Source organism: Pteronotus mesoamericanus, unplaced genomic scaffold (genome assembly GCF_021234165.1).
Source record: "Pteronotus mesoamericanus isolate MK-2021 breed Mesoamerican mustached bat unplaced genomic scaffold, CSHL_Meso_final contig_68, whole genome shotgun sequence".
Classification (NCBI taxonomy): Eukaryota; Metazoa; Chordata; class Mammalia; order Chiroptera; family Mormoopidae; genus Pteronotus; species Pteronotus mesoamericanus.
The window spans coordinates 1,358,336-1,381,526 of NW_026555234.1; the positions used below are offsets into that span (position 1 = coordinate 1,358,336).

A 23,191-nucleotide genomic window follows, 5' to 3' on the forward strand; every position below is an offset into this window, starting at 1 on the left:
GCGGCCCGGTGGACGGGCGCCGGCCGGCGAACGGGACGCGAGGGCCTCGCCCCCTAGACCTCGAGCCCGCGAGGCCCGGAGGGGGCGGCGGCGGAGGCGCTGGCGGCGGCGGCGGCGGCGGCGGCTGCCGCGTCGTTCCATGGAGCTGGAGAACCTCATCGCCAACGCGCTGCTGCTGAAAGCGCGCCTCGGTGGGTGCACCGCGGGGCCCCGAGCCCGCCGCGCCCGGCTCCTGCCCCCAGAACCCGGCTCCAAGCCCTGCCGTCCCCGGTGGCTGCGGCCTCGGGCGTCAAGTGCCTGTCCCAGGCTCCAGGGCTTCCCCGGGAACAGGCTCCCGCACCGGGGTGCTCCTGGTGGCGCGGGCGCCGTGCCGACCCTCGGTCGATGCAGCTCGGCCTGGGGGTCGTGGGTGACGTGCTGGTGTGTCAGCGCCCCCCTCACATGGGAGGCCCCGCTGCCTTTCCGGGGGAGAGATGCAGGTTCCCCGCCGCGGTTTCGCGCGAAACCCCAGGCTGCGGGAAGGGCCTGGCAGTGAGGTGCGCCCCGTCGCCGGCCGGCTGACGGAGTGGAGGACAGCCCGCCCGGCTCGGTCCTTCGGTGCGGTCACCGGAGAGGTGGTGCGGAGCGGCGCCGGCCGTGGGGCCGGGAGACCCCGCCGCTCTGTTCCTTGGGGACAGGGTCCCGGTGTGCGCTCAGCGCCGCCTCGCGAGGGCCCGGGTGCGTCGCTCGGATGCCTCTCCAGTCCCTCGTGAGCAATCCGTCCTCCGCGGCGCTGGCGTCTGACCTGTGCGTGCGGGGATGGAGACCGTGTCCGGAGGCGGCGGAGCGGCCGTTGTAGACGAGGAGGCAGGCGGGCCCGCGCTCTGTAGACGCTCAAGAACATCAGCGGCCCCGGCTGCCGGAAGGCCCAGGACCGTGGGAGTAGGTTCTCCAGGGTTCTAATGGTTTCTAGATTTATTTAAAATAAAACCTATCTCTTTTTGATCTTCAACAGGACGTTTGTTAGTCTTTTCTCCTTTCAGCAATGTTGGTATTAGACTTAGGATGGGAGTCAGTTCTTAAATTATGCGTCTACCCACTCTGCTGTACGTCTGAAACTAATGCAGTGCGAGGTGGAGCAAAAGCACTAGAACTAAAACTAGAGTTGTTCGTATGGAACATAATATGATAATTAAGAAATAATGATACACTGTAAGCCTACTTCTGTCCCACCCTGTACTGAAAGTCAACTGTACCTGGAAAAAGAATTTAATGTTGGCAGGTGACCTTGCGTTGAAACAGCCGCTGGTGTGTCTATGCCCGGCGCACTCTAAGGTCTACTAATTAGTCTGTTGTAATTATTAATAAATTATTATTAATGCATTTTTGTTGTAGGAATGAACCTGTGTTCTGTCAGACACGTTTTAGTGTGCCTTCAAGTCCAGCCGTCGGTGCAGTGGGCCCTTCTTGCTTTTTCTCTTGTTCAGTGTTGTCTCTCCTTCAGGGTCCAGTGTACCTTCATCCTCTTCTTTGTAACTTTCTTGCAGCTCAGAGACACTCTGGGAATTGGGAATCTGGGGTTCTTAATCCAGTGTGGTCAATGATTCTTACGGGGGACTCCGGCCGCTAAGTCCCCGATTTACCGCAGATGGAAGAGTTGTTCCAGACACCGTTTGCCGGTCAAGGGAAGGGGAAGGCCCCAGCCCCTGTGGGCAGTGGCTTTTCTTGAGAGGGTTACAGGCGGGGGACAGGCAGCAGGAATATGTAGGTAGTCGAATGACATCAGTAGCTTCAGCTTCCAGAGAGTAGGTGATGTTTACAGATGACCGTGGCAGGAACTCGCCGAACCGCTGTGGGTCCAAGATGAGCCACCGTCAGGGCACCAGGTGGGATTTGGGTTGGGGTCCAGGAGTTTTGCAAATTTCCTTCCGAGCCTCGAGCTGCTGACGTGGTATAAGAGGAACAGAGCCTGAGGGAGAAACAGAGCAGGCTGCTCGGGGTAATTCACGTCTAGGCCGGATTCCCGCCAGGGCACCTCGGAATCATTGTTGGGTCTTGCGAGTCTCCGCGTCACCAGTGTTTCTAGCCGAGGCTTAAGGGCCCGGTCCGCGGCCCCAGCTTGTGCCGGGACTACAGCCCTGGTGCTACCCAAACTGCCCCCTGCACTTCTGGGGCCACATTGTAATCTCTGTAAGACAGGGTGTAGCTTTTGTCTTTATTTTGTATCCTTTTCAGTGCTAGCCATGTAATTGGCACTTCGTAAGTAAACAACTGGATATTAAAGGAGTGATCTGTTATTTTGTTAAATTCAAGAAAGAGAAGGTTAAATACATACCTCCAAGAGCAAACCCCCTACTGAGTGCTGCTGGGGCCTCGTTTGCCAGTGCCCATTACTTGGGTTCAAATCCCAGCTTCTGTTTGGGCAAATTATTTCACATGTCTTTGCCATGGTTTCTCCTCTCTGAAATGAGGGTTATAACAGGAGCATGTCAACAGTGTCCTCATAGAGTCAATGGGAGGGTTTATCTGGCATATAGTAGATGCCATTAGTGGAAGTAGTTATAATTGAGTATTTCTGACCATGTTAAAAATGCCTCTTTCTACCCCAGCTGGTGTGTCTCAGCCGGCCAGTGAACAAGGGCGTCGTTGGTTCGATTCCCGGTTGGAGCACATGCCTGGGTTGCCAGTTGGGTCCCTGGTGAGGGATGCGTGAGAGGCAACCACACATTGATGTTTCTCTCCCTCTTTTTCTCCCTCTTTCCCCCTAAATTTAGGAGGGTATGGCAAAAAAAGTGGTCGAAGTAAAAAATGGAGGGAGATGCTGAAGCTGCCCCCCGTGAGCCAGTGCTGCGAGCTCAGGCAGTCCATCGGTGAGTGCGCAGAGCCACCGCGTGTGGACAAGAATCACTAGTGATAACTTCAGGAAAGGATTAGTCAGATAAAAATATGATACATCAGCCCTGACTGGAAAGGCTCAGTGGGTGGGCTGTCTTCCCGCACACTGAAGGGTCATTGGTTCGACTCCCTGTTGGGACATCTGCCTGGGTTCCAGGCCGGGTCTCTAGCTGGGGGCTTGTGAGAGGCAACCGATGTTTCCCCGGCACATCGATGTTTCTCTCCCTCTCTTCCCCTTTCTCTTAAAAAGAAAATGTCTATATCATGTCCAGCACAACGGATCGCTGTGCAGTTGTGCTACAGGCCGTGGTGTGAACACAGGAGCCAGATGTGGGCCGTGTCTCTCGGGCTTTCATAACTGTATTTCCTAAAAGATACGGCTTCCAGTTCAAGGGATGTATGCATTCAAAATTCTGGGGTTGCTGTTGCTGAATTACTCTCCAAAGAGGTCATATCAGTTTGCTTTCCTGCCAGCAGTGTATGACGAGTTCTCTTTGCCTATAACCTTGTTAACATTGGTTGTTACCAATATTTTTAATAAAGATAAACTGTAATTTGAAAAATGGTCTCTTTTAATTGTGGATGGGGTTGAACATTTTCATCAGTTTTAAAATTTTGGCTTTTTCTAACTGGTTTGTAAAAGCTCCTCATATAATTTATCTTTTTACGATCATTGTGAATATATTTTATGTTTCTGTTTTTTGGCATGCAGTATTTTTTTTCCAAACAGAGGTTTCAATTTTTCTGTATATAAACATATCAATCTTCTTCTTAGTTTCTGAACTTGGGGTGGTGCTTAGGGAGGACACTTCAGGTTATTTTTTTAAATTCAACCCATCTGTTCTTTAGTACCGTCAGAGTTTCTATTTAAGAGGGTTGGAATATTTCAAGTGTCACAGTTGATTTCGGACAGTGCCATGGGGGCCGTCCCCCCACCGAAGGCCTGTCCCGCTGTTTCCATCTCGTCGTGTTTTTAAAACAGCAATGTTACGGAGAAATCACCCGCCTGCTGTGCCGTTTACCTGCTCAATCCAGCCACGGCGCTGCGCGGCCATCACACGATCTCTTTTACGTCCTCGTCACCTCAGGAAGAAACTCCGTCCCCAGCGGCGGCCACACACTCCTGTCCCCTGCCCTTTCCTTGGCCTCGGCCACCGCAGGTCCGCTCTCGCTTCAGATTCGCCTCGTCTGGACGTTCCATGTAAATGGAAATCGCACACTCTGTGGTCTTTTACGGTCGCCTTCTTTCCCCTAACGCAGGGTTTCCAAGGGTCCCCGGTGCTGTAGCAGGACTCGGCACTTAATTCACATTTGCCGGCAAAGAGTCCATTGTAAAGATGTATTGAATTTCATTTATCCAATCATGAGTTGATAAACATGGCATTGTTTTCATTTTTTTGGTCCGTTACACTAATACTGCTATGAACATTCACATACAAGGTTTGGTGGGGTTTTTTTGTAGTAAAATATACATAACACAAACTACCACCTCAGCCCTTTTCCAGCGTGAGGTTCAGTGGCCTCCATTCGAGCGTTACTGTGTTGATGAGGACTTGGTTCTTCTGTGGGTGCGCGTTTTGGTCACTTCTGCTTTGGGGCTGTCGGGATACTGCTGGGGGCACGCGTGTGCAAGTGTTTGTTTGAGTGCCTGCTTTTCATGTCTTTTGAGTGTAGACTCAGAATTAAAATTGCTGAATAATATGGCAATTCTGTGTTTAACTTTTTGAGGAAGTGTCCGAATTGTTTTCTAAAGTGGCTACACCATGTTACATTTCTACCAGCAGCGTGTGAGGATTCCAATTTCTTTACATTCTTACTAACACTTTTTATTTTCCTTTTTGTTTTTAGTATAACCATTCCTAGTGGGAGTGAAGAGGTATCTCATTGTGTTTTGATTTGTGTTTCCCAGGACTAATGATGTTGAGCATCTTTTCATGTGCTTACTGGCCATTTGTATATTTTTTGGAGAAATGTCTGTTCAAATCCTTTGCTCATTTTTTAATTAAATTGTCTTTTCTTTGCCGAAATATAAGCATTCTTTATGTATTCAGGTTTCTAGACCCTTACCAGATATTTGAGTTCCAAATATTTTCTCCCATTCTGTGTTTTTCTCTCACTTTCTTAATGGTGTCCCTTGAGGAACACAAGGGTTTTGTTTTGTTTTTTTTTAAAGATTTTATTTAATTTTAGACAGGGGAATGGAGAGAGAAAGGGAGAGAAACATCAGTGTGTTGTTGCCTCTCACGCGCCCCCTACTGACAACTGGCCCGCAACCCAGGCATGTGCTCTGACTGGGAATCGAACCGGTGACCTTTCGGGTCTCAGGCCGGTGCTCAATCCACTGGGCCACCCCAGCCAGGGCACAAAATTTTATTTTGACAAAGTCTGGTTGACCTATCTTTGTTGTCGCTGTGTGTGCCTGTGGCACAGTGTACAATAAACCACTGCCTAATCCAAAGCAGGTGTATAGAGAGTTAATAAAATGGAAAGCGTCTTTAAAAATCTGATTTAGTGCTTTCCCGTGGTGCACTTCACAGATGGGTAACTTGTCCCCAACAGCTCTCTGCCTGCCCCTCTTCCTTCGACGGGGACACGTGGTTCCCTGGGAACGTTGCTCCTCCGCGTGTTTCTTTTCCGGGGAGGGGACGTTTCAGGTCACGCTTCCACGCCTTTCCTTGTCCGTTCTTCCGGGCACCTTTGGCTCTGCTTACGTGTTTCAGAGACTCATGACAAGCCAGTCTAAACTGGTAAACAAAACAGTGGTATAAAAAAAGTAATACTGCCAATGCTATTTCTGACTTCTGTTGTATCAGGCGAAAACAGTATGGTTCAGAAAAAGCACTTTCTGGATTGTAACGGGTACACCCCGCTTTCTTCCCCCAGAAAAGGATTACAGCAGTCTTTGTGACAAGCAGCCCATAGGGAGACTTCTCTTCCGGCAATTCTGTGGCACAAGAGAGGATCTGAAGAGGTGCATTGAATTCCTGGATGCGGTGGTGAGCAGCAGCCTCGGTGCAGAGCCGGCTAAGCTTGTGCCTTCAAGGAGGAAACGCTGAGACGGGAGCCAAGTCCATGAGACACGGGCTAGGAGGGGTGCGCAGGGGGCGCCGTGGAGCGTGCCGCTCGCTGCGCCATCGGCCTTCGGAAACGGACGTTCCCCTCGTAGCTGGCGGGCTGGGGGTAGGGGCTTGAACTAGAGAGCTGCTCTCCGGCTCTGAGGCCACCAAGTCAGTTCCCTAGACTGCGAAGCGTCATGAAGCCCGTGAAGAAGCGTAACTAACGCTTTGTTTCCTGTCATCCCTACAATCAGGCAGAATACGAGGTCGCCGCCGCTGAGGACCGGAGAGAGTGCGGACTGTTGGTCCTAGACACATTCTGCACTAACGAGGTGCGTTTTCTTCTTTAGATACAAAGATTGGTGAACAGCTTACATCAATAATTAGACTGCAGAGCCATTGTTACTTAATTGGATAAATACAAGTATGTTAAAATCTTTCTTGCAAACTTTCTTCTCCCTGGCTCATGGTTGGTCCCTTCCTGTTGTGTCCTCACATGGTGACAGAGACGATGGAGCATCTGTTAGGAGGGTGCAGTCCCATCCACGAGGGTTCCCGCCTCACGACCTCAGCACCTCCCCACGGCCCCGCATCCCAGTGTTGCCACTTTGGGGGGAAGGATTTCAACACTTGAATTTTGAGGGGACACATTCGGACCGTAGCACTTGCACGTAGAAAACTCCTACGGTGCCCACACTCGCGTTAGGGGAAGAACTGCCGGAGCTGGTGTGGGAGTCCCTTGCGGCCACAGGACACCAGACCATCGTGCAAAACTCAGTTGTATTTCCCTGCACTAGCAATTAAAATCCAGAAAGGAAGTTAAAAAAGTAATTCCATTTTCAATTACATCAAAAAGAGCAAACTAGGAGTAAATATGACAAAAGAAATACAAGGCTATATACACTGAAAAAACTTGAAAACATCCTAGGCAGAAATTAAGGAAGTTAAAGAAATGGAAAGACATCCCATGTTCATGGATTAGAAGACTTGCTATTGTTAACATGACAACACCCCCCAAACCAATCCACAGATTTGTTATGACCCTGAGCAAATCCCAGCCCCGCTTGGTGCTGACATGAACGAGCCGGTCCCAGGAACCGCGTGGTCCCGGCCGAAGGACAGCCAGCGGACGAGCGGGCTAGAACTGGGGGTGTGGGGGCCAGCTCGCACATCTGCAGTCAGCCGGCTCACAGCAGGGCACCAGGACGGCCCAGTGGGGAAAGAGTCACCGTCCGAGAGGCGCTGCAGGGACAACTGGATATCCACACGCAAAGGAACGGCGTTCAACCGCTACCTCACACCATACGCAAAAAATAATATCAAAGGATGAAGCACGTAAATGTAAGAGCTAAAGTGTAAAGCTCTTAGAGGAAATCTCTAAGCTGTAAATCTCAGGTGTAAAACTCTTAGGTGTGGACCTTCATGACCTTGGTCTAGACCAGGGGTGTCCAGCCTTTGGCATCTCTGGGTCTCGCATTAAATGCACAAACACTAATGACGACAAAATCACAGAGCTCTAAGCACATTGACGAGTTTGTGTTGCGCGGCCTTTGCAGCCGCCCTGGGCCGCGTGGGCCCACGGGCCAGGGATTGGACACCCCGGGTCCTGACGTGGTTTCTTAGATGAGACTCAGACAAACCGACTGGACTTAAACAAAATAAAAAATCTTGTGCTTCACAGAGCTCTGTAAAGAAATTGAAGAGACAACCCGCGGAAGGAGAGAAAATATCTGCAAAGCCAGTACCTACTTAGGGTCTGGTATCCAAAATACAGAAAGAACTTTTAAACTTAAATGGTAGCCCTTGCCAGCGTGGCCGAGTGCTTTGGGCGCCATCCCGCAAAGCAAAGGGCGTCCAGTTCGATTCCCGGTCAGGGCACACGCCTGGGGTGCGGGCCAAGCCCCTGGTCGGGGTATGTGTTAGAGGCTCCCGATAGATGTTTCTCACATTGATGTTTCCCTTTCTTTCTTCCTCCCTTCCTGTCTCTCTAAATGTAATTACACAATAAAGACAGCTCACTTTTTAAAAGGTAGTGAAGTCTGTATATTTTTTGACACAGAAAAAGAAACCTGTTTCTCCAGAATTCACCCACCTGTCCCCCACCAGCAGTGGACCTTTCTAGGGGAATGTTCGGTATCCAGAACTTTAAAAAGCAAAGCACCGAGTCATTTGGTCGATTTTCCCTGGCAACTACCTATTCTGAAAAGTAATTCTTACTCCTTAATGTAAGGCCCCAGAAGAAGTATCTGTTTTACTTTCATTACATTTAGCATCAGGCCGGGAGTGCCTTAGAAGTACTGCTTTTCCTTTCTGTTGGGAGATATTAATATGAAATTTTCTGAGTTACTGAAGAAAGGATCTCCATTTGGAGTTAACCAGTAAACAATCTTCATGGAATTAACATGCTATTTAGATACAGAAAATCGAGATGCTTGGAAGAAAAATAAGATTCTGGAAAATGAGAAGTATTTCTTAAAACTGTATTTTTGAGACCGTTTTGGAATTTGATGGCTCTGTCTTCTGTGAAAATGTTGTGTCCTCTTGTCTCCTATGCCAGAAACAATGTGTTACTTGCTGCATAAACGAGTGAGCAGACTGCTTCCCTGAAACAGCAGAGCAAACGGACCGTCTTGTTGGTACCTGGGCCACGCCAGGGCTGATAGAAGGGACTCGCCCGGGTGGTCTGGGAGCGCGGTCCATCCGGCTCGCCCACGTTGTGCTGCGGCAGCACCGGAACATTCTGTCGCTTCCCAAACCTCGTCCCTCCTCGTGGTTGTCAGGCTGACAAAACAGGCCCATGAAAAGGTCTCACTGGTTTTAGGTCATCTAAATGACAGCTATTAATCATTCATTATAACAATGGGGGGGGGGGATGTCAGTTTTCTGCCCCAGCTGGTGTGGCTCAGTGGATTGAGCACCAGCCTGTGAATCAAAGGGTCGCCGGTTCAATTCCCAGCCTAGGACACAGGCCTGGGTTGGGGGCCAGGTCCCCAGTGGGGGGAAGGGGACACATGAAAATGCAACTCGCACACTGATGTTTCTCCCTCTTTTTCTCCCTCTCTTCCCTTCTCTAAAAATAAATAAAAGTCTTTTAAAAAAGGAAAGAAAATGTGAATTTTCTCATTGTGTATTTCTATTAAGAGTTAAACCTCTGACTTACGGAAAACAAAGCTTTGGTGACCCGGCTCCACCCCAGTCGGAAGCCGTCTAGAACGCACGTCCCATTTCTAGTGGCAAGTTCAGGGTGGAGTGGAGCGTGGCCTGGGTGTGTTTTACCAGCCCCGACAACAACAGCTCTGTCAGGTCGTGCGTTCTCCCAGGAACCTCGGGAGGGTGGGAGGACGCGGAGCAGCGCGCCCGTGAGAACGTGGAGTGGTGCGTCCTTGGCGGAGGCAGCTTCGTCGTAAATATCTGCACAGAAAAACGCGTGTGTCCTGGGAGCGAGTGGCCCCGGGCATCCAGCTTGGGGAGGCCCGCCATTGGCCCCGGAGGAAACCGCCCCAGAGCGGGCCCCTGGGGCAGGTCGACTCGGTGAGGCGGGCAGGCGCCGCCGAAGCGCCTGAGAGCGGGCACGTCCAGCAGGCGGCCCTTCACGTTTTGATCTCCAGCTCGCTCGTGGTGCCACGCGGTCACGGGCGTCAGCAGCGGACGCTCCACCATGCGCCGTGTGGGCAGCGCTTTCTGGACACTGTGTTTTATGTTTTCCCATCCTGTCATGTCCACAAAATGCCCCCTGTACCTCCTGCTTCTGGGCGGACGAGGAGGAAGCAGCGGCTCCCACGGTAAGGCCGCGGATGGCGCCCAGCTCGGGCGTGTTCCGAGTGCGTCCAAGGGGCGCCCGGCAGGGCCATGGCGCTGGCTGGCTAGGCGCAGTGGGCGCATCACTGGTGCATGGTGCTTTGAGTCCAGGATGGGTTTGTTGGACCATAATCCCACCGTAAGTTGAGGAGCATCTGTACATAGTTTTTATCCCATCTGTATGAGGAGAAAGTAGGCATATTTATGAAGGTTTGCATGTGTGTGTGTGCATTTTTGATTGTGGTAGAAAACGTGTCACATTTGTTATTAAATACACTCACATTGTACAGCCATCACCGCCGTCGTCTCCAGAACTTTTTTCATCCTGCGGCAGTGAAACTCTGTCGCCGTTGAACACTAGCCCCTCACTCCCGGCGCCCTGGCTGTGACCCCCTGTTCTTTTTGTCGTATGAACTGGACTGACGTAGGGACATCGTGTAAGTGGGGTCATACAGAGTTCGTCCTTTCCTGGCTGCCGTGTTTCACTCAGCATGTCGTCCCCAAGGTCCATCCGTGCTGCAGCAGGTGCCAGAATTCCCTTCCCTTTTAAGGTTGAATAATCTTCCGTCGAATGGCTGGACCACGTCTTGTTTGTCCATCCATCCGTCGACGGACACTCGGGCTGTGCCCAGCCTCGGCCGCTGTGAATGGTGCTGTGAACGTGGGGTACAGCATTTCAGGAGACCCTGCCCCCCCCCGTTTGCTCTCAGGGGAAAGGTAGCACTCTGACCCCTGGGGGAGGAGGCTGGGGGCGGCCCCGCGACCTGCTCCCTCACGCACTTGGTGGTTTCATTTGTTACGGTGTCAGGCTTTGCGTACGATCGGTAAGCCGTGGGGTCACTAACTGTTCTGTCTTTGGTTTGTGCTGTGAAGAGCTCGGCAGACCCTTTACCGCAGATTCCTCCACACGTGGTGAGAGGGTGCAGGCTGCGCCTGGACAAGACCGCCTCCAGGGAGGCCTTTGAGGAGTGCACCGGGTGAGTGCGCCGGGTGAGTGGGCCGCCCCGCCACCGTCTCTCCCTCCTGGAAAGGGCCACTTCAGTAGGAAGAGGCAGGTGACGAGGAGAGGCGGCCACATGGGAGGGCCAGGGTACCAGCGCCGCTTGGCTGGCTCCTGGCCCTCTCTCTTCTCAGCCTTCCGAAGTGCTTGTGTCTAAGGGGAAACAAGTCCCGTAAAATGCTTTTTTAGACCGAGGCACTTGCCAAGAAATCTCTCTCCTCCAGACCCCTGCAGTGTGGACAGGGGAACTCGAAGTCAGAGCCCTTGGCTGAATCCAGCTTCCTGAGGCACGCGGGAAGCAAGGATGGCTTCTGAAGTACCTGGCCCAAAACATGTGGTCCTTTGGACCTTTACACAAGGCATTTGGGTGTCACACACTCGTTCAACAGATGTTTGTCAGCGACCACGTTGGTTTCCTGAGGGTGCCGTGACAAAGCACCGCCCATGAGGTGATGCAAAACTGCAGAACTGTGCTGTCTTGCAGTTGCGCAGTCTGCGTGTCTGAGGTCAAGGTGACGGCAAGGCCGTGCCCTCGCAGCCTTTCCCGGCTCCGGACGCCTGGTGGTCCTCGGTATCGCTGGCCGCCTTTGTCAGCAGGTGGCCGTTTTACCCTCGTACGGGGTGCCGGTCCTAGCGGAGGGGGCCCATACGCCCTCTTCTTAACTAGTCTCACATTCAAATAAGGCCCCGTCCGCAGGCGCAGGGTCAGGACGCCCCGCTTTGGGAGAGGCGCTTCAGCCCCTAATGGTCCCTTCTGTGGGCGGAGGCTACCGCAGAGAACCCAGCAGGAGAAAACCCTGCTGGTTTAAGGTTGCACTCTTTTTTTGCCTTAAGAAAATACAAATTCCGGAGGCTTGGCATATTAGTTACTCTTTTTGGAAAACATGAAGCACCTACTATGCGTCTGTCATTGATCCAGGTTGGGGATAAAATGACAGCAGTGGCTTGGCCCTGGCCGGGTGGCCCAGTCGGATAGAGCGTCGTCCCGACACACGCGGGTGCGGGGGCTGTCCCTGTCGGGGCGCACACGGGGTCGGCCAGCGAGCGCCTGACTGCCTGGAGCAGCAAATTGAGGCCTCTGTCTCTCCTTCTGTCTCAAATTAAAAAAAAAAATGGCGGATCCAAAGAGCTTTTGTCTCTATGGGTTATGTTTTTTACGAACAAGACGACACAAAATCCCACCGTCAGAGCAGAGACGCTGTCAGGTGCCGTGCGGCCTCTGGAAAACCCCTCCGTGAGTGCGGTCCGGTGAAGCCGCGGCGGGGCTCAGGGTTGCTGTGAAGGGAGCTTCGCTTCCGAGCGCCCCGGGAGGGCCTGGGAGCCTGCGGGGTCCTCCGCGCACATTTCCCCACGGCCGCCCAACCCGCGCTGGCGGCGGCCTTGGTAGGTCCTCATCAGCTAGTGAGCCGTTCCAGGGGACAGGCGACGTTCTGTCCCTCATCCATCCGCTCCCCAAGGAAGAGTTTTATTCTATAATAAAATTACAGGCAAAACCTAAGAGGCATGGCCAATGGCGTAATATTTGAAGAAATGTGTCCTGTAAAATAATTTATCAGGTGATTTATTCTCGTGTTAAAAAAAGTTGTGTCGCCTACAGACATTTTCTGCCTTGTGATCAGTAGCCGTTAGACATTCACTCCATCTTATCCGCAGAGTGTCTGCGTCCCCTCTGAGACAGGCACACACTCACTTGCAATGTATTTTAAACTATTGTCTTTTTACTGGTAGTGTCTCTTTTTAACCGAGGGTGGAATCCAGTGCTTTTTCTGCTGCACGGAGCCATTGTCCTCCATCTACAGCTTTGTTCGTTCCTCACCCAAGGACACGCTTATTGATTTTAGAGAGAGGAGAAGAGAGAGGGGGAGAGGGCGAGAAACACTGATTGGTTGCCTCTCTTAGGCGCCCTGCGCAGGGACCAAACCTGTAACTTAGGCCTTTGCGCTGATGGGGAATTGAACCCACAGCTTTTCGGTTTATGGGATCACGCTCCAATCAACTAAGCCACACCAGCCAGGGCGGTAGATTGTTTTTATCAAGTAATTATTTCTCTGATATCCATATACATCAAAAGGACCTCTGACTTTGGGAGAGGAAATGGATTTCATTTCTGGAAATGAACGGAAACTTGCTTTCCTGTTCTCACTGGTTGCAGCAGGAACCACTGTGGAATCCTGCGCTTGTAGAAGGCAGTGTATTGACTAGTATGTATCCACTGGGCCTCCCTACCCAGGCCTCACAGGTTCACTGAGACACAGTGCTTCCGTGCGGGATGGAAGGCGGGTGAATAATGGCATGCGATCTTTTTCCAGAGCTGTCCATAGCTATTTAAGTGGAAAACCGTTTGAAGAATACCAGGAAAGCCCATATTTTTCTCGATTTTTACAGTGGAAATGGCTGGAAAGGTATGTTCTAACTTAAAATTCAATGTAAACAAGTGGTAACTTTTCCTAACCCACCCCGATTGATGTGTACTTTTCCATCTATCAAAATACGATTGGAAATCTTGGGCCGTGTGTGGTGTTTCGTACAGAAATTCCTGATATACACTATTCGGTTTCTTCTTAGCCCATTGACCTGTTCTCTCTGTGCTACATGGCGGCCTGCCCCGTGGGCGTAGCAGTTGGGAAGGGGAGCGTGTCCGGGGGTCACGGGAGGCTCTGCTGGCTCTTGCGAGCTGCGTGGCCTCAGGCAGGCGGCTTAGGCGTGCGGAGCTCTAGGTCCTTGTTCTGAGAAGTAGAGGCGCTCATGGCCCCCACTCCTGAATGGCTGGGACTGCCGAGAAATGTGTGGGACATGCCTAGCGCTCCTTGTCCTCATGTGCCGAGTGCTCAGAGCGTGCCAGCTGCCACTGACGTTGTCATTGTGACGATCGTTACTGATGGGCCCATGTTCCAATCCCATTTCGTGCATGTTTTTGAGCTGTCAGTTATCTCCTTTGCGGTTCCTTTCCAAAGGCCAGCCTATGCTGCAGCTGCGTCCTCTTCCTCCACAGGCTGCCGGGACGCCCCGGGGCGGCGCCTGAGCGCGCCTGGCGTTTGGCAGCCGGCCAGCTGCCGGCCTGCCTGTCGGCAGTGAGGACAGCCCGGCCATGCTGCGCGATCTCAGTGTGCGCGGCGAGTCCCCGGCGCCACTCATTGCCCAGTGCAGCGAGCGCTGGCCCGCTGGCCCGCCCCCTGGCCAGGACGGGCCCAGGAACCAGCCTAGGACCCAGCTAGGTAGGCTGTTGTGTTTTAAAAGTACAATGTGATGAGACCTGAAACCTTTTCTTTTTAATTCCTCAGGCAACCAGTAACAAAGAAAACATTTAGACATTACAGAGTTCTAGGAAAAGGTGGATTTGGAGAGGTAAGTCACACGTGCCGGTGTGAGTGGTGCTAGCCGCCGAGGGGACTGAGAGACCGGATGCTCGGGTCGCGCCTTAGCTTAGCCCCAGCATGTGCTTCCTTACCATGCGTTTGGGGGTAATTTTAGCCAAGCGTGAGAATTAAGATTGAACTTTGAGCAAAAGGTACTTGGCTACAAGCTTTTAAAAAATTGGGAAATCTGGAAAAAAAAATCATTATCTTTGTTTTTACCTTTCACTTCATAAAGAAGTTACCTTCCCACATTCAGTGTTAAAACTCAGTTTGTCCTGATGGAAAAGATTGTTGTGTGTCTGCAGTGGAGTTTCGGCGGCTCCGTTCCTCTGGTTTGGGGCCGGCCCAAGAGCCTGTGCAGCGCAGAGCCTGTTACTCAGTGCGCCTGTGCAGCTCGGCCTGTGCAGCTCACGCCTCCGGGAGCAGGTGTGAGAAGTCTTGTAAATCTGGGAGACTCCTGCGCAATGGCCGTTCGCTGCGAAGGCTGTGCTGCGAAGGCTGTGGCAGGTGGGCAGAGGCTCCCCGCCCTTCTGTGGAGGGGACACTGCCTCCCGCTTACCTGGAGTGGCCGTCCCCCATGCGGGCATTTGGAAGTCCCGCAGCCAGGAGAGCTGGAGGGGGACGAGAGGCCACGCTGCCCGCAGGTGTCTAAGCCGCCTGTGCTCCCAGGCTCCAAGCGAAGGCCACGAGGACCCCCACCCCACCCCACGTGCACGGGAAGCCGGCCCAGGAGGCCACGCCCTGCGGGAGGGAGCTGCCTGCTGCAGTGGCCGAGCTGCGGCCGTCGCCGCAGGAGAGTCGGCCGCGTGGCGCCCCCATGCCGTCCTCGAGGCCGTTTAGACGTGTTTGCGCAATCCAGCCGCAGGGCTGCCTTCGGTCCCTTTGCCACAGACGCTCCCGTGGGAGGTGCGTCCTCGGGGGACCGCCTCCCGGGTGGCAGAGCCACGCGTCGCTTCAGTTCACACTGTTCTTCCCTGTTTGGCCTCCAAGTATGAAGCTCAGATTTTTGTCAAAGAACAAAGGAAAAGTTTCACATGACCCGTGGTCTTGTGCCTACAAAAGAATGAAGTCCTTGTAGCCACGTACAAGTGTTAGAAATGGATTTAGTAGGAACACGTTCGCAATGTGAAGCGCTGGGAAAGACTTGGTGTGTTTGATTTTATAGCGTATTTACTTGTGTTCCCAAACAAATGCCGAATGGACGCCACGGTTTCTGACAGACTTGTCCCAGGTGTGCGCTCCATGAGCCAGGCCCAGGGGGCAGGGAACAGTCCACTGCTGCCCTGTGTGCCTGTTAGAAGGAGCCTCAGACCCTCCTGCATGTGGCCTTGGGGCCCTTCGGACTCAGGTCCCATAGGGCAGGGTCCCAACCTCCGGGCTGCGGACCGGTACCAGCTTGGGCCTGTTAGCAGCCGGGCCGTGCAGCGGGGGGTGAGCTTGGATGAATGCCCTTGAATCATCCTGAAACCACCCCCCACCCCAGTCCATGGAAAAATCATCTTCCGGGAAATCAGTCCCTGCTGCCACAAAAGTTGGGGACTGCTGCCGTGAGGCGCTTCCTCTCCACTTGCTGAGCCTCCACCACGGCTTTGAAAGGACATACGTCTTGTCCACAGTAGTGCTTTATCCACGCTCTAAGCCCTCCACGGAGACCTGTGGGTCCTGAGGCAGGCAGGGTGAGAGGGGCCTCGCGAGGGTGCCCCCACCCTGGGGTTCAGAGGCAGCGCAGTGTAGCCGGAAGGGCGGTGCCTGAGCGCAGGGCGCGGCCGAGGTCACGTGCCTGCTCCACAGCTCGCAGGGGTGCGCGCTCTGCTCGCTGCCGGGGTGCCGCAGGGCTGGGGCCCCCCACTGCCCTGCCCGTCCGGCGACAGGGCAGCCCCCCTGAGTTCACGGTGAAGACGCGTGCCAGGTTCACGTGCTGGTGGGCAAGTGGTTGAACGCGTTCCGGAAGAGTCATAGACGGGGGGACGTGGGGTGATGAGGAGCTGTGCGTTGAGCAAGGAGGTTGCACAGTGTTCGCGCTCCTGTAGCATGAGCCCAGTGTCCCCCGCAGGCCGGGCCGGTGGGAGCGAGGGCTGTGTCCCTGCAAACGCTCGTACGAAGGGGCCCTGGAGGCTAGCCCGCAGCCTGCTAACGATAGTTACCTTGGAGTTGTCAGGTGAGTTTTTTAATCAGTGTCCTTATTAATACTTTAAATATTTTTCACAATAAACTTTATATTTTACCATCAGGTTATTTTATTGGTGGATGAAATTATACCAGGTTCTGCATTTGCTTCTAAAGTGACCTCTGCGTGTGGTTTTGCATGGGCGTGTGTGCGCATGTGTGAGACCCGTGGGTGGGAGCTGCCATGCGCGGATGCTCCGGAGCTGGGGGCTGGGCCCTGGGGCGCTATTAGATGACTTTCCACTTTCCTGAAATGTCTGTTTGAAAATTTTTATAATATAAAGTAATATAGAAATATGACATTGAAATGAAATAGAATAAATGTATGAAAGCCTGTGAATTCTATGAAATATACTTTCTTATATTCCTGAACTGTTAAAAAAAAAAATCAAGACTCTAGTTTCTAAAACTTTTACTCATGTACCTCATGGAGGAAGGCTTAGGGAGGCGTGTTAGAATCGAGCAGTCGCGTGTGACCGCGTGTGAGCAAGCCTGTTGGTCCACTGCAGGGGCTGTGTGAGGCACGCTCTGTTCATGGAGGGTCTCAGGCCCCCCCCCCCCGCCACAGACGAGGAGCCGAGGGGGGGAGGAGCCGACTCCGTGCCCTTGGTGGGGGTCTCCGCGGGGCGGTCTGGGCTCCGCAAGTCCAGCTCCTCACGGGGGCGGGGCGCGTTCCACAGACGACCCTGTTCTCTCTGTAGCGTAGGAAATGCTGGGTATATGCAAACCTTTTCTTTTTTTAAAACTAGGTTTGTGCCTGTCAAGTGAGAGCCACAGGGAAAATGTACGCCTGTAAAAAGCTAGAAAAGAAAAGAATAAAGAGGAGGAAAGGCGAAGCCATGACGCTAAATGAGAAAAGAATCCTCGAGAAAGTGCACAGTCGATTTGTGGTGAGCGTCCCCTCTGGTCCCCGCGCGGCCTGCCTCCCAGCCCCTCCAGTGCGGGCGCTGCTCGGTGGCGTCTGGTCCACTGCTGTCTGGCGCGGTTCACAGGGATGGGCGCCGGGGACAGCGTGCTTTGGTAGTGACCCCTGGTTTTTCTCAGTTCTTACTGGACACAAACATAAGCCCGCGGTGACCGTGCTTGGAACTTGGAATTTGCTACAAGCGCGTTGCTGCCCCCCACGTCCACCGGGCAGTTGCTCCTCACTGGCCAGGCGCCCCGCCCTCCGGGGGGCAGCCGCTGGTTCGGGCCCCGGGGGTGCCCTGCTCCCTGCCTGGGGCACTTTCTGGCGGCTCCTTGCACGGCCTCTGTATTCCCACCTCTGTCCTCTTTGGACACCTGGAATTGGCCTCAAGTAGCACCTCCCACTTGCGTGAAGCTTCCAGTCCCACCTTGATTAGGGGCCTTGGGGGAGGCCAGGGCCCCCCCAGGCCCCAGGCCGAGCTTTAAGAGGCATGATTCCCAATAACAGGAAACGGTTATTGCCTGTTTCCTGGAGCACCTGCTGCCGTAGGAAGGCCTGGCAGAAGGAAGAGAGAGAACGGTAATTTGCGAAGTGACTTGTGGTGTTGGAGTTACTGCCTCCTTGCCGCAGAGGCCAGCTGCTTTGTGCCAGGGACGGATGTTCTGGACAGTGCATGGCCGGCATCTCAGCATGATAGGGAGGCTTTGTGTGTCTGATGTGTCGGACGTGTGTCCCATGAAAATCTTTAATAAAATGCACTCATCTTAGTGTTGCTTTAAATGTACTAGCGTGACTGGAAACAGAGAAATCCGCAAGCTGGCCTAGCGATCGGGACAGAAGGAGTAGTTGCGGTTTAGTCTCTTTAAATAAAACATTTTAGTTTCTACACTGGCTACTTTGTCCTTGATTGTGTTGCCCCCCTGGGAGCAGCTGAGGAGGGGCCCTGACCTGTCCCGGGCCACCTTCAGCTCCTCCTCCCTGTCCCCGCTGTCACCCCAGCCCACAGTGCGACGTGTGTGTCGACAGCCCAGGACTCTCTGGGTAACTGATTGGAGGTTAGTCAAGTTGCTAAGGGTGATACTAGCTGCAAACAATTAGAAAATGAAAGTTTTAATTGATACTATTTACGGTAGCATCAAGAAACATCAGAACCTAGGCAGACACGGAAAATGTGCAAGACTTCTCCGCCGAGCCCATGAAATGCAGGTGCACGACGCTGCAGGAGACCTAAGCAAGCAGAGGGTGCCCTGTCCACGGGCTGGAAGGCTCAGGGCTGCGAAGCTTTCAGTCCTCCCCCAAACTGGTGGGCAGATTAAGTGAATTAAGTGCAGCCCAATCACAGCCCTAGCGGAAGGGCAGGCAGGGTGTACATGTGTGTGCGTGAGAGAGAGAACAGACATAGAAACTGACAGCAAAGGGGGCGAACACCCTGAGCAGGCAGAAGAGGTCCCAGTGGGTCATAAGTGTATGAAAAGGTATGGGAAGTGTCTCCATGTTTGCATATTCAGAGGAACGCAGGAAACCCTGGAGGAGACCCCGTGCCTTGGCCCGCAATGGCCACAGCAGCCGCTGCCGGCCGTGGGGGGCGCGGGTGTTCCGGAAGCGTGTGGTGCCGGTGTCCCAGGCGGGAACGTAGCTTTGGGATCATGACCCGTGCCTTTGTGAAGTTTTGCCACCTTCTCACTTGGACACGGCCAGTGCCCTCCCTTCAGAGCAGAACTGCCGTGGGGCCCTAGGAGGACCTGGCGTGGGGGCGTAGTCCTGGAGTGCAGGGGGCCAGGGCTGTCGCCAGGAGCCCCGCGTATGTCGCGGGGGACCGGCCCGTGAATGAGCAGATGCCTGTGCTCTGTTTTCACGACGCTGCTGTCTCTAGGTCAGCCTCTGCTACACGTACGAGACCAAAGACTCCCTGTGCCTGGTGCTCACCATCATGAATGGAGGGGACCTAAAGTTCCACATCTACAACCTGGGCGGCCCCGGCTTCGAGGAGCAGAGGGCGGTCTTCTATGCCGCCGAGGTGTGCTGCGGCCTGGAGGACCTGCAGAGGGAGAGGATCGTGTACAGGTGAGCGCGGCCCTCACACGCGCGAGGGCCCATCCGAGTGGCCTTGGTTTTCCTTTCCGCTCCCTTCAGTCTCTAGAAAGCAGTTTTTACTTGTCAGGTTGATCGAACATGGGCGGGGCCACTCAGCATGAGAAGAACCGTCCTGAGATTCTCAGACGTTCTGACTCCTCTGCTAAGGGCTGTGGATTCTGTGCCAACGAAGTAGCGTCACAATTAAATGTCTGAGAAGTACATTCATTTTAATATTTTTACACCTTAGACTTGAGTAAAGAAAGTTCAATTAGTTTGCTAGTCAGACATTTTAATTTGCTAGTTAGGCAGTCCGGTGGGAGCCGCGGGTCTGCCTGAGGGGAAGCAGCTGCCGAGCTGGCCCTGCCGCTGTCCTCGCGCACCCCGGGCGGGCCGTCCCACCCAGTCACCTCCGGCTCACCTGTCGACCGCCTGCGTGCGCTCCCTCCCGGGCACTGCCGGCCTCACCCTTTCTCCTAAAATCCCAAGGGGACCGACCGTGTATCCCTTGGTCCCGTCCCCCCCCCCCCCCCGGCCACCGAACCACTCCTTCTCCAGGGCCACCGGCCAGGGCCTGCCTTCTGTGGGTCCGCTCAAAGCACGGGCCTGGCTGGCCTCCCGCCCAGCAGCCCCGCCTGGCCCCTGCTCCACCCCAGCCCCATGGGGGACCCCGTGTCCTTCCACTCCACACGGGGTTCCCTCTGCTCTCGTCATTTGCATCTAGCGGTAGGTCTGGGGACTCTCCTGCCCCTCATGCTGTCCCGCTTCGTACCTGGGTTCCTGGTGGAGCCTTTCTTCACTGCCCCCACCGGCCCCTGCCCCAGGCTCCTGCTCTCACACAGCCGTGTCCTCCCTTGACCACACGGGGGCGCATGCCCCTCGGGGCGCTCTGGCCCCGGCCAGCGGTGGTCACACCAGAGCCAGCTGGCAGCTTCTCAGAGGCTTTGATCGCTTCATCCCTGCTCTGAGGAACTTGGACATTTTCTTGTCTCCTGTGTCCCAGAGCCAAGGTACAAGTCTGTGTCTCTCCCTTTTTCTTCTTTCTTTTTAAAAGTCTTTTGGTAATAACAACGGAAAAGAAAGCGTATTGGCCGCAGAGACAGTTGGCAGTGATGCCCAAGCCTGCCGTCCCCAGGCTCTGAACACGCACGCTGGCTCCGCGTTGCTCCTCTCCCTGTTGGTGGTTAAGAGGAAGGGCAAGGCTAAGGCCCCTGTGGCCCCTCCCCCGCCGGCTCCCACGGCTGACAGTGTAGGAGAAAGTGCTCGCGGGTGTTCTCTGAGGCAGGGGGCGCCTGCGTGGCTTGGCCTGTCCGTCCCAACAGTGGGTGTAAGGTCGCCATTGGCCATGACACCCTGCCAGCCCGGCGGTTCCCCCGGCTCAGTGCGTTGTAGACATCCTTGTCTGGAGCCCGTCTTGCTCCATTTTTAAGTCTCTGGCACAGGGTCCACAGAACACTGCCCCGAAGAGGCTGCTGCTGTGCTGCTTCGAGCTTGGGGACGTCGGTGAATGGCAGGCTGTCCTCTCCCCTTTGGCCATTTGCCACCTACCCTCGCCTCCGAGCCCGGGGGGCTCCCAGCGTGGCTGCTGCGGTGCCCGCCGCAGCTCGTGGTTCTGGCCTGGCGCAGGGCGGCACTCTGGCCCGCGGTCTTCGCGACCATGCTCTGCTTCAGCGTGGCTCTCAGGTCTCTCAGCGGACCCTCCCTCATGGCTCCGTGATGGGTCTTCCTGCGCGGCCCGCGGGGGCTCTTTGGCCCTCTGGGCGTCTCAAGGTCCTGCCCAGGCCTGTTGCGAGCCCCTTGTAACGGGAAGGTTGTCCTTGCTGTTGAGGGAGGGAGGCGGTGTAATGCCGGGTGCCGCGCAGGCCCCGTGTGCCCTGCGGGAAGCGCTCTCCGTCCCAGGGCAGACGGGCCACCGGCCCTCCGGGAGCGGCTTCGGCTGCGGGTTTTGCTGCATTGAGCAGGTGACTCCAGAGCCGCCCCCAGAGGCTTCGATGATGACATTGCCCTCTTCATAGCTGACGCGAGGCCCCGTGCGCTGGATGCCTCGACGGTCTCTCATTTGGCCTCGCCAGTTCTCCTTTGCTGAGAGGCATGCGCCTTCTTGATATCACTCCAAGCCTTAACGTTTCTTCAGCAACACTGTGGTTTTCTTGTGCCCTTCGGCCTCATCTTAAACCAGCAAAGGACTTCAAAACTTCCTCAGTGAGGAGGCTACGGCGTGGAGAGGGGAGGGCCCCAGCCCTCGTGACCTGCCAGCTGCAGCGGGAGAAGGGAGACTGGAAATCTTGCAGGGTTGGCCTTCTAAAATGTTTCAGGTTTACCACTGTAGAAAACAGCATGGAGCTTCCTCAAAAAATTAAGAATAGAACAACCGTATGGCCCAGAAGTTCCACTCTGGGTCTTTATCTAAAGGATAGTCTGCAGGCTCTCGAAGAGATGCCTGCACCCCATGTCCGCTGCAGCGATATTCACAATAGGCAGGACATGGGAGCAACCTAAGCGTCCACCAGCAGGTGAATGGTTAAAGAAGACGTGTGGCTCAGTGGACTGAGCGCCGGCCTGCGAACCAAAGGGCTGCCGGTTCGATTCCCAGCCAGGGCACAGGCCTGGGTTGTGGGCCAGGTCTCCAGGAGGGGGCGTGTGAGAGGCGACCACAGACTGGTGTCTCTGTCTCTCCCCCCCTCCCTTCCCCCGTCTAAAAGTAAATAAATAAAATATTTAAAAAAAATAAAAAGGATGTGGCGCATACGTGCAGTGGGATATTATTCAGCCGTGAGAATGAAGGGCCTCCTGCTGTTTGCGACAACATTGGGGGGGGGGACGGAGAGAGCATTGTGTTGAGCGAAATAAGTCAGAGACAGACAAATACTTGTATGTGGAATCTAAAAACAAAAATCAAACTCCTAGAAAGAGTGTAGAAAAATAGTTGCCAGGGGCTGGGGTGTGGGGTGGGGAAATGGAGGGAGCTGGTAGAGGGCACGGACTTGCAGCTCTGAGATGAGCGAGGCCTGCGGTCCAAGGAACACGTGGACTCACTAGATGGCAGCGCCGTGTTGGGTGATGGGAATTCGCTAAGAGAGTAGAACTTAAAATGTTTTTACCACCTCCCCCCACCAAAAAAAGGTAACTAGCTGATGGATGTGTTAATTAAGTACATGGAGGGAATCTTTTCACAATTTTAAGAAAAAAAAAGTTTTCAATTTCATAGTATTTTCTAGCAATTAAGGAAACAACAGAAAAACATACAACAGGGGACACCTGGGTGAGGGGCCGGAGGAGCCCCACGCTGGCCTTTCGCCAGCGACCCCGGTCTGTCGTGTTCCGGGAGGGTCGCTGTCCACACTCTCTTAGCCACCGCGTGGGCGTTGTCCCCAGTCACTCACCTTTAGGGAGCAGCTCACACTGGGCGGGTGGGGCGCTGGTTTTCTGTCCTTAGATCTCCGTTCTCTGCGCATGAATGGGACTGTGCCGTGTGCGGCCTTTGGCCCGGGGCGCTGCTCGCCCACCCAGCAGTGCAAGGGTCCTGCCTGCTCAGGCTCCATCAGTGCCTCGCTTTTTCCTGCAGCGCAGCCGTGCGCCGCTGTCGTCCGGAGGGGCTCGTTCTGCGTGTCCGTCTGCCAGGTGATGGGCTCCTTTGGTGGTTTCCACTGTTGGGCTGTTGTGGGTAATGCCGCTATGAACAGTTGTGTGTGAGTTTTTGTCTGGACACAGACTTTTGGTTCTCTTGGGTAGATACCTAGAAGATGCATTTTTTGGTCATATGGGAAATTTGTGTTTATCTTTTTAAGAACATTCCCGACTGTTTCCCACCGAGGCCGTGCTCAGCGTTTCCTCCAGGGTCCCATTCCTCCGCCTCCCGCACCGGCCGCCTGGCTCCGGGGTTCTAGCCCTGCCGCTGGGCTGGACTGACGCCTCACGGCCTCTCTGATTTGTGCTTCCCTGATGGCCGATGATATCAAGC

General features: G+C 54.3%; 1 protein-coding gene across 1 annotated transcript in view; it reads left to right on the plus strand.

Annotated features, from left to right (window-relative positions):
• Window positions 1-78: 78 nt before the first annotated feature.
• Window positions 79-23,191, plus strand: part of GRK4 (G protein-coupled receptor kinase 4) — a 38,733-nt gene continuing 15,620 nt past the window's right edge. The window contains exons 1-9 of the mRNA XM_054581892.1: window positions 79-191; window positions 2,754-2,849; window positions 5,758-5,870; window positions 6,185-6,262; window positions 10,602-10,705; window positions 13,038-13,130; window positions 14,010-14,073; window positions 17,000-17,140; window positions 19,031-19,221. Coding sequence (XP_054437867.1) covers window positions 140-191; window positions 2,754-2,849; window positions 5,758-5,870; window positions 6,185-6,262; window positions 10,602-10,705; window positions 13,038-13,130; window positions 14,010-14,073; window positions 17,000-17,140; window positions 19,031-19,221 — 932 coding nt within the window. The 5' untranslated portion in view covers window positions 79-139. The remainder of the gene's footprint in view (window positions 192-2,753; window positions 2,850-5,757; window positions 5,871-6,184; window positions 6,263-10,601; window positions 10,706-13,037; window positions 13,131-14,009; window positions 14,074-16,999; window positions 17,141-19,030; window positions 19,222-23,191) is intronic.